Here is a 17,135-nt window from a genome sequence, read left to right as displayed (position 1 = left end):
AGAGATAGGTAAGTAGATAGATCTGTTCCTGTGAATTGCTTGGAATTCTATGCAATTTTTCAATCACGTGATTGGTAAACATGGATATTAAAACTGAATTAATGTTTACTATTAGTGATATTGCATGGTTTCTTCCATATTCTTAGTCTCAGTTTTGTTTCATCTACATAAACAGTGGAGTGTATTTTAGTGTTTGTCAGACCTAAATATGTCTCAGAACGTCTTCCTGCTTGATTGACACATTACTGGCTCCTCCAGTGGATCTGAGTATCATCAGTAACTTTTACTGAGCACAGAGCAGTTTTCAACACCAGTCTAAAAAACTTCCGTGGACTAATGAAGTTGCCCTGGAAACCTGTGTCCTTCATATTTTTACAGAGAAAATGGGGAAACTGATGCAAAACAAATTGCCTGCGATCACACATTTGGAAATGGAAACCAAACCCAAGAAAATGCTGGTTCTAACTCCCAAATTCTGTTTTGGTTTTGCAGATTTCTTCACTCTTGGTGGATGTTATCATCTGAGGCTAGTGTGAACTCCAATCTGCTGAAGGTGGTCCTGTTTTCCTTTCCTTTCATCTGTGTGCGAGCTGCTAGATGCTTTTACTTCAAATAACTTGCTGGAATATGCATGAGTGCATCCTTGTATTCAGTGAGACATCTTTCCACGGTCTTCTTGTCCCTTTAATAAAATTTTTCCTTTCTTCAGTTTTTACTTATAATTTTCTTAAATTTGTGGAATTATTCTTTTAGAATCATTGAATACTTTATTTTGCTTTTGTATGCTCATTACTCCATGTCTATTATTTTCTTCTTCACATTGAGCATCCATCTCTCTGTGTTCCTGGAGGGCTATTCAAGCTCTGTCCTCACGCAAGGTACAGTTTCACGCCATCAGCCGATTCTTGCTGTCTCTCCAGTCACTGTTCCTCCCAGTACTGTTTAAGTGCCGCAGGCAAAGCAGTGCCCTACCTGAGTATCCTGAAGGTCCCCTGCTCTGCAGCCCTTTGGCTCCTCCCAGCCTTGTTGGCCCCTTCTAGTCTCCAGGTCACCGCTGTGGACCACAGGTGAGACGGATGGGGACAGACTAACCCACCATCCCCTCGTTCTCCCTCACCACCCTTCCCTAATGGGCAGCTGGGCTTTGTAGTTGTGTCTGTCCTAGAAAACTCGGACAGAAAAAGGTTAGCTTTCTAGCAAGCTTGCATGTTTTTCACCACTCACTGTGGGGAAAATGCTCCTCCAGGCACTGTGCTTGCTGGTCTACCTGAAAACCTTCCTCTTCTTCCTCGGAGGGTGAGACGGGGCATAGAAGACCTTGCCCCAGCCCAGAAGCTGCCCAGAGAGGTGCAGCCAACCCTTTCCTGAGTAGTCCACACCCGAACACCTTGCACCTATAAAGGTCAAAGGTGGGGAGGTCATAGGTCTTTCCCAACTGAGGAGTGATTAGTGCCCATCTTTCCCCATTGAGCAAGATTCTCAGTTTCAGTGTTGGTGAGGAGTTAAGATTTTTATGCAGCTTCAAGGTATGAGTGAGATGTGTAAGACATGCCTCCCTGGAAAGTGTGTTGATAACTAAGTTATTTGCAGGTTCTGGGTATCCCTGCAGTGCTAATGATTATTGGTGTCTTACTCTGAGGTTAACATTGAACAAGGATGGTCTTGTTCCTGGAATGCATTTACCCAGAAGATCATCTTTCATGTCTTTTACCTGGTTCTGAGCATTCTCAGTATTGACAAATATTTGTGTGAAGGGGAAGAACATTCTGAGATCCTATCATTTTAATAACTCAGAAGACAACTGGCAAAGCAGTTGTCTCCCTCCCTGGGTCCCCGTCTTGTGTGCTTTACGTCAGGTGTTCCCTTTGGTTGCACCACTAGAAAGGGTGTTGATGCCTTAGCAATCACTCCTCCTATTCATGTGCATCCTGTACTGTCCCCATCCCCCGCCTCCACCACCCCCAGCTTCCAGTCATCACTGTGCACTCTGTTCCTTATGATCAACTGTTTCGGGTTCCACAAACTGGTGAAATCATTCAGTGCTTGTCTTTCTGTGTCTGACTTACTTCACTAAGCATAGTGTCTCCCAGGTTCATCTGCATTGCAGCGAGTGCCAAGTCCTGTTCTTTTTATAGATTAATAGTATGCCATTGTGTATGCCTCCGAAATTTCTGTATCCCTCTTTCCACTGTGGGACACAGAGATTGATTCTGTGTCTCGACTATCATGATAGTGCTACAACAAACATGGGCATTCTGGGGTCTCCCTGGTGCTGGGTTTTCTTTTCCTTTGGGTTTGTATGGTGATGGGATTGCTGCAACATCTGGAGCTTCTGCTTTTAATGTTTTCTTCAGGAATCGCCACACTGCTCTGCATATGGTGGGCTAATTTGCATTCCCATAAACAGTGGACAAGCAGTCTCCTTTCTCCAGGTTGTTGCCAGAGTCTTATCTTTTGTCTTTCTGATAGCAGACATTCTCAGTGGAGTGAGAGAGAGCTCACTGTGGTTTTGATTTGCATCTGCCTGATAACTAGCCATGAGGAACATTTTTCATATATCTGTTGGCTATTTGTATGTCTTCTTTTTAAAGAATTATTTATCTGAAAGGCAGAGCAACCGAGAGAGAAGACAGAGGGAGAGGCAGAGGGAATGAGAGAGAGAGATTTTCATCCACAGGTTCACTCCCCAAATGGCTGCATTGGCCAGAGCTCGTCTAGGCTGAGGCCATGTGCCCAGAATTCCATCTAGGTCTCTCATGCAGATGGCAAGGACTCAAGTACTTGAATCATCATCCATTGCTCTCCCAAGCCCATTAGCAGGGAGCTTTATGGGAAGCACAGCAGCCAGGACTCAAACTAGCACTCCAATCCAGGGTGCTGGCATCACGAGCTGCAGCAGTCTAACTTGCTGTGACACAGGCCAGCCCTTGTATGTTTTAGTTGCTTGGTTATTGGCTTCCTCCTAAATCACATGGAAATATTTTGCTTTGTTCCTTTATTTATTACAGTCTCCCAGGCCTGAAAACATGGCACTGGACTCTCTATGAGTACATGTAAATGAACCAACGAGAAATCGGCAACAGAGTGGAGGAATCCAAGGATGGTTGATGATCAACGGGTGACACAGCTATCACATTCACTTCAGTTCCCTGTAGTTTGCAGCTGTGTCTACAATGGAATGATACTTCCAGTTGGGAATGATGTTCTAAAATTGCCACCAAAATTCCCCATTCAATCAAGCATCTTATTAAATTGTTTGGTGATTTGAATTTATTGCATCAATCATGGTGCTGCCGTATCCACATTTTCAATAAGTGGGGTGGGCAGTTGGCACTGGGTTTAAGGCACTGCTTGAGATGCCCACATCCTATGCCAGAGTGTACGGGTTCAAGTTCTGGCTCCATGTCTGATCCAGCTTGCTGCAAATGCACACCCTCATAGGAAGCAGGTGATAGCCCAAACACTTGGCTCCCTGCCACCTACATGGGAAACATGATTTGAGCTCTGGGCTCCTAGATTTCCCTGGCACAGCCCCAGCTGCTTCAGGCATTTGAGGAGTGAACCAGTGAATGAATTTTCCTCTCTCTCCTCTCTCTCTCTCTCTCTCTCTCACACACACACACACACACACACACACACTTTCTCTCTCCTCTTCGCTCTTTCAAACAAATAAAAATAAACAGTAAAATTTAAAAATAAGAACATAAATAAAATTATTGAAATACATGGAGTCCACTCCAGGTGAAGAATCCCTTCCCAGGCTCAGATGGTCCACAGTCATTAAAGCAGCTTACTTGGAGCATCAGTTGTCAAATATCCTCACCACCACACCAGGGAAACCTGCCAAATTCCTCTTCCAGAAGAAGAAATGGGCAGGAAACCAGATGCACACCCACATCACATAGAGTGCCCAACACCAGCCACCAGAGCACTTCACTGTGACAGCGCCTGCACCTGCACAAACCCCTAAATGCCCCCTGTGCCTTTCGCGGTTCTCCTTAACCCCACGCTTCTCTTCTTCTGCCCCCAGTTCAGCCTCAGTGCCATGGATGAGAGCAACAGGACCCTCTCTGGGGACTTCACCCTGGCAGGCCTCTTCCCTCACAGCAGTGCCGCTGGGCTCCTGTTCAGCATCATCTGTGCCATCTTCTTCTCGGCCATGCTGGCCAATGGGGTCATGGTCTTCCTGATCCACGTGGACCCCCAGCTCCACACCCCCATGTACTTCCTGCTCAGCCACCTGTCTGTCCTTGACATGATGTACATCTGTACCATCGTGCCCAAGATGCTGGTGGACCACCTTCTGGGCCGGGGCACCATCTCCTTCGTGTCCTGTACGGCCCAGTACTTCTTGTACATGGGCTTCGTGGGGGCCGAGTTCTTCCTCCTGGGGCTCATGGCCTATGACCGCTACGTGGCCATCTGCAACCCACTAAGATACCCTGTCCTCATGAGCCGCCGGGTCTGCTGGCTCATCCTGGCCAGCTCATGGTCTGGTGGGGCTCTGGACAGCTTCCTCCTCACGCCCCTCACCATGAGGCTCCCCTTCTGTGCCTCGCACAAGATCAACCACTTCTTCTGTGAGGCGCCCACCATGCTGAGGCTGGCCTGCGGGGACAAAGCCGCCTATGAGATGGTGATGTACGTGTGCTGCGTCGCGATGCTGCTGCTCCCCTTCTCCGTGGTGGTAGCATCCTATGCCCGGATCCTGCTCACTGTGCGCCGGCTCAGCTCCGTGGAGGGCCAGAGGAAGGCCTTGGGCACCTGCACTTCACACCTGGTGGTGGTGACGCTCTTCTATGGGGCCGCCCTGTACACGTATATGCTGCCACCATCTTACCACACCCCAGCACAGGACAAGGTCTTCTCCGCCTTCTACACCATCCTCACCCCCCTGTTAAACCCACTCATCTATAGTCTGCGCAACAGGGACGTGGCAGGGGCCTTCAAGAGGGTTGTGGCAAGACACCGAGGGGCCTGTGGTGTTGCAAAGAAAGAATTCTAGAACTGCACCTGTTCCACAGCTCATTCTAGTACAGTGCCACTGGTGCTGCGGCAGCTACCACACCAGATGTGTCAAAGCAGGCTCAGCCATGCTTCCATTTTGGCTTCCACACTCAAGCAGTGCCAGAGCCCTGCACACACGACTTGGCTTTGTTCCTCCTTTGTTTCCACTGGTTCCAATTCTTCTTTCATCTCAGCTCTGATCGCATTTCGTGGTTACCACTGTCCCTAAATGCCTGGCTACTGTTTCATACTCAGCCCGTCTTCAATGTCCTCTTAAGACCGGTGACTTTGGCTACAGGATTTAAATGGCCAGTTTGTGGAACCGATGGAATATTTGGGGATTCTGACATCTGAAGCACTGTTAAACCTCAACAGGGGAAGGGCATTTGGCTTAGCAGCTAAGACAATGATTAGGATTCCCGTGTTCCATTTTGGATGTCGATGTTCAATACCTGGCTCTGGTTTCTGACTCCAGCTTCCTGCTAATGCAGTCCAGAGGGACAGCAGTGATGGCCCAAGCATTTAGATCCCTACCACCCATGTGGTATAGACCCAGATGGAGTCCTTGGCTCATGACTTCAGTCAGGGATAGGTTGTAGGCGTCCGCGGGGTGAACCAGCAGATCAGTGTTCTCTCTCTCTATGCCTCTTGAATAATAAAACAAAAACAAAAACAAACGAAAGACTTCAAAGGAAATACTTACATAAAGAAACAGATTTAGAAAATCCAAATAACCCTTTCTTTGACTAGCAACTGGAAAAAGAGTATTTTCTAAATCTGCACATGGGAAAAATGACTCATGAGTTTTTGTAGAAATGCAAAACCAGGGTTCTACTATGTTGTATTTTCTGTGGGACAAACAACCACTGTTGAGAAATGGGTGCCTCATAGCTACCATCCAGTTTTGTCTAGTCTGCTAAGGTTTGCCACTCTGGGGGTGGATCTCAACACTTTTCTCCCAAAGAAATAGTGAACAACATGCATTTATAACACCGGTTTGCACTGGAAAACAGTACACAATGGGAAGAAATGCCAGCTTTCCATCTGGAGGTTAGACCTGGGATGCTTTTGGAAATGACTGAGTATCATTTATGTGGGGCCAAGAGACAGTAAACAGACCCGGGGTTGCTAAGGTCAGGGGATAGAGAAGGATGGACAAACAGAACATGGAGGATTCAGGGCAGGGGACCAACCACAGACAACAAGAAGTGGCAGGCCACAGGACGGGAAGCCTTTTCCACGACTCACGGACCCATGGAACAAAAAATATGAACCTTAATGTGAACCACAACCCTAATTAACAGTCACGTGTCAAAGTGACTCACCAGTTATGACAAGCAATATGCTGATAGTGAGAGGAAGAAGGAACTTTGTATGATCTGGTGAGTTAAACCTGAATCTGTACTAAAACATAATGTTGTTCACAACATCTTCCTAGAGACCAGGAAAACTTCTGATGCTGTATTTCAGTCAATAAGCCACAAGAAACCGTCACCAGGCAGAAGTAAGGAGGAGGCAGGCATGCAGTGTAACTGTTGGTTTAATTGGCTTGGTATAGAGCTTTGGTGATGTGTATTTGGGGATGGGAGAGGAGGTGAGGCTGGTGTGCATAATTCTTGCATACCAGTGGTTGTCAGTCTCACACGTGTTGTAGGTCATGGTTCAGGTGGTCATCAGTCTCACACATGTTACAAATCAAGGATCAAGTGGTTGTCAGTCTCACATGTGTTGTAGATCATGGGTCAGGTGGTCATCAGTCTCATGTGTGTTGTAGAAGAAAAGGGTCAGGTGGTCATCAATTTCACACATGTAGATGTGGATCAGAAGGTCGTCAGTCTCACGTGTGTTGTAGATCATGGGTTAGGTGTTTGTCAGTCTTGTGTGTTGTAGAAGATGAGGGTCAGGTGGTCGTCAGCCTCATGCATGTTATAGATGAGGGTCAGGTTGCCATCAGTCTTCTGTGTGTTGTAGATGAAGGTCAGGTGGTGACACATGTTGTAGATCATGGGTCAGGGGGCCGTCAGTCTCACATATGTTGTAGATGAGGGTCAGGTGGCCGTTAATCCCATGTGTTTTGTAGACCATGGATCAGGTGGTTTTAGTCTCACACAGGGGATATTGCAGAACTTCCTTGTCATCACATGTTCCTCTCCCTTCCGTGCACAGGAGATACCTGTCTGCACCACCTGTGTGTTCAGGAGAGACAGTACTCTCTTTCCTGCACTCTGACTTCCCTCTCCCCAAGAGGACACAGCCTTTGGAGATGAGGCTGCACTGCAGGGTGAAGCCTTAGCAGACTGAGAGCAGGGGATGAAGCATGCCATTCAGGGCCAGTGCCACTCTTGACCACGCTATACTCTGGATCCAGCTCCCTGCTAATGCACCCTGTGAGGCAGCGCATGCTGGTCCAAGGACTTGGGCTCCTGATAGCCATATGGGAGGCCAGGTGGAGTTCCTGGCTCCTGGCTTCAGCCTGGCCCATCCCTAGCTGGTGCAGGTATTTGAGGAATGAGTAAGCAAATGGAATCTCTGTCTGTCATTGTGCCTTTCAAATAAATTAATAAACAAGAGTGAGTGGAATACTTTCTTCCATATTTTTTTCTTAGAAGGTTGTTATCTATCATAGCAAGTACCATTCCCCAAGAATGCCCTAAAATGTCATGTAGTTCAGATCATCAAAGCTGTGCAAGGATAGCAGGAAACATCACCCCTCTCACCCAGCACTGAAAGCCTCACTTTAAGCTCCCAGACAGACGTGGCCTTTGACAGAATTTGAAGCTGAGCGGCCTTGGCTGTGTCTGCAGGAAAAGCTGAATATCAGTGCCCAGAGCCCACAGAGCACATCTCGGGACTGTGGCTTCCTCTGGTGGAAACCAGCTGCTGAAAAGTGAGGTCTGTGTCCACAGAAGACCTGGCAAGTCTCAAACCTGGGCTGGATCCCCGTGCAGTGATGAAGCCATTTGTGTGACACTGCTGAAGCCACAAGCAGGGCACGACGTCCCATTCCCATGCATGGTGGCTGGCACAGCTTTGAAAATTTTAGACAACATAATGCATATTATGAAAACTTCAAAATTTTTTAAAAAAATGGAAATATTTATGTTTGTGCATTCAATAACTATGTAAGCAAAGGCAACGTTATTATTCTAAATAGTAATTACTTACTAATTAGAGGTTGTAGATCAGTAAAATTAAAAAGTAAATTAGTATATAAAAATCAGAAGCCTTCAAATTTGCCATAAATAAACACTGATAAATATTTTAAAAATCCAGAAGCAATAATAAATAAACATTTGGGGTAAATTTAATTATAAACAAAAGTAAAGTGAGAGGTACCCAGAGCATGCATGTGCACACCATATACATTTACACCACACACACATATGAATATTTAAACCACAACACATTTCTATATACCACTCACACATGTACACACCTCATGCATACATGAATACATATCTACATGCCACACACATGCGTATCTATCTACTACATACAAATCATAACCTTTATAATAATTTATATATATATACACACACACACATATAAGTGAGGCAGAGAGACAGAGAGAAAGAGAGACAAAAAGAGATCTTCCACCTGGTGATTCACTCCCCAAAATGTTCACAACAGACAAGGCTAGGGCAGACTGAAGCCAGGGGCCAGGAACTCCATGCTGGACTCCCACATGGGCAGCAGGGACCAAAGCTCTAGTCATCATGGGTGCTTCTCAGTATGCGCCTTAGCAGAAAGCTGAGATCAGCAGCAGAGCCAAGCCTGGAACCCAGGAGCTTGGTTATGGAATATGGACCTCCCACATGACATCCTAACTGCTAAGCCAGCACCCACCCCCAGATCACAAATCTCAGGGAGAAAGTTAGCAGTCCCTGACTGGCCCACAGGGCTGGGTACAGGCCTCGATGAGAAGAGCGGCTCTGTGAGGCTGTCAGTCACATCGCAGCGAGTGACATGGCTGGTGCTAATCCAAGAAAAGCCACGAAGGGATTCCAGAAAATGCATGGAGAATGCACAGAATGGACGTAGGTATGTGTGCATTTCAGAAACTTGTTAGGCCAAACTAAGTTTATCTTTTAAGTCCATTTCCTACACACTTTGTGAAGTCTCTTTGGTTGTATGTGTATGTGTGTGTAAGCACACCAGCACGTCACACACCTGCACACACAGTGGAAAGCAGTTTTGCAAAGGTAGATGCCGTATGAGGCTTTTGATGACTTTCCCTGGGTTTATAGGGAGGGAAGCATTTGTAAGCTTTCACATCTTTTTCCAGGGGATAAGCGTTGCCTGAATAGCCAGGCAAAATGATCCGGTTAAACCACCGTCATGGCAGGACAGCGCGGCAGAAAGGAGCTACTTCCTGCTGCCCCTGCATGCCTGTCTTTGTCCCCACATTTCCCCAAGGAAGCTGTGCTGGCCGAGGTCTCTTACGGAGCACCGGGGACAGCAGGGTGCTCCTGTGGTGTCAGGCGCTCTCTTGCACCCATCACCTGCTCATTAGCTGTGGCCCGTCTGCCTCATGGAAGTCTCCCGAGACCCTTGGGGGAGGGGGCTTGCTCTTTTCAGCAGTGTTGCGCAGCTCCCAGTAAACTATTTACATCTGGCTGTTCTGGCTCTGTGCACTCCCTGCTGTGCCAGGGACCCTGCTGCCTGCCTTTTCCTTTTTCACATCTGCTTGTCCCTCTTTGCTGAGTATTTCCCAGCAAGATGGCAGGTGGGTGTCATCACACGTTTCTTTCTAGGAGGGTTGTGTGATGGGTTGTGTAATGCACAGTGGTTCCGGGATAGCTGGGACAGTGTTTGTTAGTTTGTTGTAACGATTCTACCTTCTGCAAGCACATCACAGAACAGCTCCCAGTAACCCGCTGTCTGTCTCTGTGCCGACTCCACCCTCAGTTGATAGCTCAGCTGTGTCAAGCAGCAGGGTCCAAAGGACTGGGTCCTCAGAGGCCACTGTGGACAACACCTGTGCATGCAGAGTGACCACTCCCTGAGGGCTCTCCTGGACGGCCACGGCTGGGGGTTGTGTTGGCATTTCCATCTCTGTATGAAGCGGAGGAGGAGGTAAGTTCACTGAGCATCGCCATTTCCCCTTGCTGCAAAGCTCTTCCACTTCTTAGCTCTGTTGTTTCTCCACGCCTTCTCTGCTTGCACCGAGTTCCTGGGTTTGCAGTAAGCTGTGGTTTTCCTAAACCATGCCTGGTGATCTCTTTGTAATCAAAGCACTGCAGTCCAAAGGGCCACCTGCAGATGTGGGCACTCAGGAAGTGACAGAAGAGCCGTTCTGGGCATTCAGATGTGTTTTGACGTTAGGAATGTGTGCTTCATTCTTGGACACCTGCTAGGGGTCGTGTGGGACTTTGATTCTGGAGCCGCAGGCACTCAGGCTGTGCGGTAGACTCATGACAAGATGGATACGAGGTGATGTAGGAAAAGCGAATAAATTATTTTAAGGTTTTAAACTATTGGGTTAAATAGCTTGATGTTTAGTTTGAATGATGAGAAATTCTTGGTTAAAAGTAAGCAAGTCAGCGACTCCCCTAGCAGCTTCTGCCACCATCAGACCAGCTCCCTTTCTGAGACTCCAAACCCGGAAAGGAGAGCCAGATGGGGTTCCTCAGGTGGCAGTCTGGATGGGGCTGTGCTCCCGGCCTGGTGCCAGGAAGCATCGCCTGGCACATCTGTTTGAGAGCAAATAACTGAGTTTCTTCAACATTTCGTAGCAATATGAGTGAATTCACATCCCCTCTTAGGATACTGCAAACGGTTTGTGGAAAAATAGAATCACAAGGTAAATTTACTTTGGCTCAAAAAAGTGAAGTCCACCCCTAGGTTTTTCATTATATGCACATTCATGAGTTTTTGAAGATCTCTCCTACACATCTGCTTTTAAAAAAATTACACCTAATCAATATATCTTTAGATTCTATCTCCCATGAAGCTTCTGGAAGCCATTCGCAGAAGACACAAGCAAGAATCGCTCAGGCTGAGCCTCAGGGAAATGAAGCAGGGTTGTGTGCAGCTGCTGGGCTGCACGACACAGGTGCACGTCGGCGGCAGGACGACAGGGTCATTGCAGAGCCTGGCACAGGCACAGCGAGCCTCAGCCTGGGAGAGGACCACGAGGGCACCCGGCAAGCAGCCTTCTTTCCTTTATAAGGCCGGCTTCCCTGTCTGCGTAGAATTAGAGCAAACCCTTTGCTTCTGTTTACTGTTATTTTCTGATTGATCTAAGGGCATGTTATTCTTGTGCAGGAGTGGGTGAGGGCATGGAGAGGCTAAGGCACAGCTGGCGCTTGGCTTCTGAAGCACAGCCTGCACCCAGGATCCCCAGGTCTCCACCCGGCACACTGCTTGTATCCCTGCCCTCCTTTCACAGGGAAGGGCGCTGATGACCAAGTGGAGGTGCCTGCTTGGCAGATACAGTGCTGGCCTGAGACCTGGCAGCTGGCTGGACACGAGCCCGGGCCCTGTGCCTTCCACCTGGAGATGCAGTCACTCTGCAAGCCACTGCCCCATCACGATGGAAGGGTGTGTGGACACCGACCCCTTGAGGGGCGCTTTGCCGGTACTCACATGCAGCAGAAACCTGTGTCGGAAACAGCGGGGCCCTCGCCTGAGGCCTGCCTGTGCCTTATGTTCTTGTGACAGGCAGGAGGGTTGTGTGGCTGGCAGTGACACCTGGCCCCAAGTCACCCCCAGACTGAGGAAACTGATAATTTTGTGGTTCTTCCTCCAATCTGAGTCTATTCTTAAGGAGCCCATTGTTGAAATACTGAGCAGAATAAAGACAACCCAGAGAAGACTCAGGAACACGTACTGTGTATCTAGTTTCAGAGTCACACTAGTGTGTTCTGAGCTGGATTGAGATCCCCGTGCAAAAACTCCACTGTGAGTCTCCGCGGGCTCGGAGTCAGCAGCACGCAGACTGTTGTAACAGCAGAGAGGGCCTGGCCCCAGTGTGTTCCATATGGAAGAGCTGGATCTGCAGGAACCTGAGAAATGATGACGCGGCATTTTACAATGGACACTGTGAAGATTCACCCGTGTGAACACTTGGGCTCCAGGATTTCAGCAACAAATTTGCAGGAGAAGCAGACAGGAACGAGGCAGCACAATGTGGCACGGAGAGGAGGAGCAAGTGTACCGTCTCATCCATCCCACGGAGGGTCGGACGTTTAACGGGAAGAAAATTGCTCCTGAGCAGATGGGCAGGGCCAGGAGCAAGGTGCATGAGCAGCTACTAGTGCAGGCAGCACTGGGCCACGCAGAGGCAGGTGACAGCTGCCCTCACACCTGTCACTTCATTTAGGGACAGCGTCAGGGATCATCACCGTCCTGTGCAGGGACAGTGTCCTGACTTCAGACTGTAGTGAGTGGGAGGAAGAAATGGGCGCCATCCTGATCTAACCCAACCTGCTCCTTGGGCAGAACAGGAGAGAAAGTTGTGCAGGTCAGGGTGGTATCCATGTGCTGCTTCCTGTGGACGCGCAGTCTTAGGAAACAATGAGCAATTTAAGTAAGCCTGAAGGACAGCTCTAGGGGCTGACGCTGTGGCATAGTGGGTAAAGCCACTGCCTGCAGTGCTGCCATCCCATACGGGTGCCGGTTCGAGTCCTTGTTGCTCCACTTCCTATCCAGCTCTCTGCTATGGCCTGGGAAAGCAGTGGAAGATGGCTCCTGCACCTGTGTGGGAGACCTGGAAGAAACTCCTGGCTCCTGGCTTCAGTCGGCCCAGCTCCATCAATTGTAGCTATCAGGGCAGTGAACCAGCAGATGGAAGACCTCTCTCTGTCTCTGCCTCTCTGTAACTCTGCCTTTCAAATAAATAAATTGAAAGGAAGGAAGGAAGGAAGGAAGGAAGGCAGGCAGGCTAGCTTTAAAACCCATGGCTATTTTACCCAATAGCCTTTTCTTTTCTATGTCCTCACCATTTGCAGAGCAAGCAAATCTGTGTTCCTCAGAGACATTTGGAGTTTCTACAAGTTTAGTTGCAAGACAGACATTTTTCTGAGAATTTCCACTAAATGCCATTTGCTGCAGGTCAAGGAGGGAAGTGCAGAGCCCAGCTGCTGTAGCTTCATGGGGCTTCACTGGGCTCACAGGCCTGCTGAGCGGGAGACACTTACATCTCAACTCCACACACTTCAGGAGAAGTGTGGCTTCCTTAAGTGAAAGGCTGGGAATTCTCACACATTTACCAATAGTTTTGAGATAATTTACATGTGATTATATAACACCACCATTTTACTTTGTATTATAAATATGTATAATATGAAACAAATATTTCACCTGTACTACACATTTCTTATTTAATCCTTAGCTCAGCTCTGAATGTGTTATTGTCTCAACCTAACAGAAACAGATGCTGAGGCTCAGAGAGTCTGCAGGGAGTCCAGTGCTAAAGAATTGATCACCGTCACAACCAGGAGAACTCGGTTCATCTGATTCTACATTTATTTCACTGTGCGCCTATCATAGCGTTTCAGAAGCAGCTTCTTGAATACAGGCACAGAATTGTTTGGAACATTCCCTGGCTGTTTTCACGTGGACTAAACCAGAGCAAGGTGAGCAATGTGCACCCAGGGGAGACTCAGCACTGCAGGCCCTCTCACCGCACCACTCCACAGCCAGGGAGCCCGCAGTAGGTGTCACTGATCATTTCAAGGCAGGCAAACTGCAAGGCAGAGGAGTCCTCTGGATTAGCGCCAGTGTTGACACTGGCCACAGAAAAGGCAAGCAGAGGAAGACCAGGGCTTGAGCATGGGCCAAGAGCAGAGAAGACTCTGGTGGTGTGAGACAGTCCATGTCTGGACTCTTGAGAGATGATCAAAGTTGAACCTGGAATGCAGGAAGGGGCAAGCAGTAGGATCGCTGCAGCTGGGTGGGTTTCCCCATAGGTCTTACTGCAATCCATGAATGAAAACTCACAAGGGTAAGGAAACAAGGCACATTGTAAATGATGATAGAATTGTTGTCAAGAAAATCCATGAAACCTAGCACAAAACATTCAGAGCTAGGGAAAAAAGAAATCAAGAAGACAGTTTACACTCCAAAATTCCATAGCCCTGATGATTATAGCTTATGGGATCCACTCCCCGTCAGGACTAACGTCCAGTAATCTCACTGAAGACTGCATGGAGCTGAAAGCTGGCCACAATCCCATGGCAGGTGCATTTGTGTGGAAGCCACCATGGAGGCCTGGGCTGTGCAAGGTGCACAGGATGGACTGATCCTGCCTGGTCCAAACCCTGCTCCTGCTCATGGGCCACACAGCACAGACACATCACTGCCAGTTCTGCAGCATGCGAGTACCCACGTCCCAGCTTCCCTGTAAATTCCTTTCCTGCAAGCTTTGTGCAATGTTAAAACCATTATTCTAAATAATGCCCACATTTTTCAAATACATAAGAGGATCATTAGATTTGTTTGATCAGTTTAGCTCCCAACATAATTAAATATTTCCTAGTGAGCACATTTAGTATCTAAACATATAAGACATCATCCTTTACTTTCAGAAAGTTTCCTATGGATATTTTTTTTCTTTACCATGACTTTAAGTTACATGAACCACAGTCACTCCTCTTTTCTTAATCATGAAGCACCAATTTCCAAAACTGACAGGTGGGTTACAGCTCAACATGTGTATACCTCTCGATTTCCTCTGTATTCCAATTGCTAATCATGCTAACTGCAATGCTAATCATAATTCTAATGCTAACTCTCTATATCCTAAAATTGAACTTTCCTTATTAAAAATAAAGTAAATTCTTGGATGGGGTGGGTATTTGGTCTAGTGGTTGAGACGCCAGAAGCTTCACCCTGCATCCTCTATCAGAGCGTCTAAGTTCAAGTTCCACCTCCAGCTTCCTGCTAATGTAGACACTGGGAGGTGGAAGTGATGACTCAGGTAATTAGGTTCTTCCTCATATAAGAGAGACTTGGACTGATTCTTTGTCCCTGGCTTCAGCCTGGCCAGGTCCTAGCCATTTTGGCCATTACAGGAGTGAACTGGCAGATGGGTGTGTCTTCTCTCTCTCATCCATCTTTCTCTCTGCCTTTCAAATGAATAAAAATAAACATCATAAATTCTAGAACTGTGAATGCCTCGTATAGATGAATTTGTAAGAGTAGCCTCCATTGCTCAGCTCATTTCATGCCATCCATTCTGTCTGCAATAGAGATGAACTAACACCAAGCAAAATCTTGTGATAGAGACAGCAACTCAAGGCCCAAGGGGAAGGTTACTCATGCACTGGGCTCATGGCAGAGAGACTGCCCACAGTCAAAATTAAGGGAGCTTTGAAGGTGATGGTGATGCTGACACAAAGAAATGCATGCAGATGCATCCAATGTGGCACATGCATGTGTACGCATGTATGCATTTAAGGTAGCACACACATGCACATACACACTGACAAACCACCGACTCCCGTGTGCACTTGCTCAGGTGTTGTCACAAGCATCATTGTAGCACAGCAGCTGACATCTTGTCCAATGTGTGGAAAGAAGTATCAGCTAATAATGGCCTATTTACTAAAAAAATGTGGCATAGACTAGTTGCTAGGTATCAGGTCCCATGTACCAAGAAAATATTTTTAAATGTTCTCTTTTAACTTTTAGAAGTTTGCTGCCTGACATTAATCTCTGTGTTGTCATTCTGATTCCCTGGAATGCTACTATGTCATTTGGAAAATTCTGGACTCCCTCAGCACCGCTGTGAGTCATGGACGGGTCCAACATGACTTCCACAGACTTCACCTTTGTGGGGCTATTCGGCAGTGAGGAAACCTCAGGCCTGCTCTTCACCATCATCTCCATCATTTTCCTCTCCGCACTGACAGCCAATGGGATCATGATCCTCCTGATCCACACTGACCCCCGCCTCCACACCCCCATGTACTTCCTGCTCAGCCACCTGTCCTTCATTGACATGATGTACATCTCCACTATTGTGCCAAAGATGCTGGTAGACCACCTGCGTGGCCAGAGGGCCATCTCCTTTGTGGGGTGCACAGCCCAGCACTTCCTCTACCTCACCCTTGTCGGGGCCGAGTTCTTCCTCCTGGGGCTCATGGCCTATGACCGCTATGTCGCCATCTGCAACCCGCTGAGATACCCTGTCCTCCTGAGCCGCCGGGTCTGCTGGATGATCATAGCGGGCTCCTGGTTTGGGGGCTCCCTGGATGGCTTCCTCCTCACGCCTATCACCATGAGCTTTCCCTTCTGCAGATCCCGGGAGATCAATCATTTCTTCTGTGAGGCGCCTGCAGTCCTGAAGCTGGTATGCGCAGACACAGCCCTCTATGAAACCGTCATGTACGCCTGCTGCGTTTTGATGCTGCTGATCCCGTTCTCTGTGGTGATTGCTTCCTATGCCCGCATACTGACTACGGTACACCGCATGAGCTCGGTAGAGGGGAGGAAGAAGGCGTTTGCCACCTGTTCGTCCCACATGATGGTGGTCACACTGTTCTACGGGGCCGCCATGTACACCTACATGCTGCCTCGTTCTTACCACACCCCGGCCCAGGACAAGGTGCTGTCTGCCTTCTACACCATCCTCACCCCGCTGCTGAACCCCCTCATCTACAGCCTGCGGAACAAGGACGTGATGGGAGCCCTGCAGCGGGCACTGGGTAGAATCAAAGGCTCTCAAAGAGTGGCAGGAGGCAACTTCTGATGCCCACCCCTGCCCATGCAGACAGCAACTAGGACCACTGTCCCAGCAACCACACTAGCATCAAACGTGGAAACAGGAAGGAAGAGTTCAACAAGGGACGGGGTAAAAGTTAACACTAAAAAAACTGTCCTCGTGACATCTCTCCCTCTCTACTTTGTTTCTTATCCCTTTCCTTTCATTGCCTCATTCATACATCTCCAAAATGAATGCCTGCTGATTTCCAGAAAAAAAAAAAGGATTAGAAAGTTTTGTTCTAGAACTCTACCTCCTGGAGGACAGGAAGTCTCACGGAAGTTTCAGTGGCATGGACGGCATCAAGACGTGCAGGAGGGAGGATAGCTGTGTGGGGACTTGGGTCACTACTCCAGAAGCCTGGCTCCTCCTCTGTGGTCAAGCGAAGACCACTGTTTCCGTCTTTGGCCCAACCTCAATG

At 48.1% G+C, this 17,135-nt stretch overlaps 2 protein-coding genes across 2 annotated transcripts; both read left to right on the top strand.

The window, feature by feature from the left end:
* The first annotated feature begins 4,045 nt into the window (after positions 1-4,045).
* On the top strand, positions 4,046-5,031 carry LOC127485912 (olfactory receptor 2T6). The gene has a single exon (XM_070075734.2). It carries the CDS (start codon positions 4,046-4,048, stop codon positions 5,003-5,005), a length of 960 nt encoding a protein of 319 aa, XP_069931835.1. The 3' UTR covers positions 5,006-5,031.
* Positions 5,032-15,620: 10,589 nt separating this feature from the next.
* Positions 15,621-16,702, top strand: LOC149125918 (olfactory receptor 2T1-like). Its single transcript, XM_089334624.1, has one exon. It carries the CDS (start codon positions 15,746-15,748, stop codon positions 16,700-16,702), a length of 957 nt encoding a protein of 318 aa, XP_089190750.1. The 5' UTR covers positions 15,621-15,745.
* The last annotated feature ends 433 nt before the right edge of the window (positions 16,703-17,135 follow it).

Source organism: Oryctolagus cuniculus, chromosome 6, assembly GCF_051225735.1.
Source record: "Oryctolagus cuniculus isolate XC-2025 breed Fujian yellow rabbit chromosome 6, ASM5122573v1, whole genome shotgun sequence".
Taxonomy (NCBI): domain Eukaryota; kingdom Metazoa; phylum Chordata; class Mammalia; order Lagomorpha; family Leporidae; genus Oryctolagus; species Oryctolagus cuniculus.
This window is presented reverse-complemented; position numbering and strand designations above follow the sequence as displayed.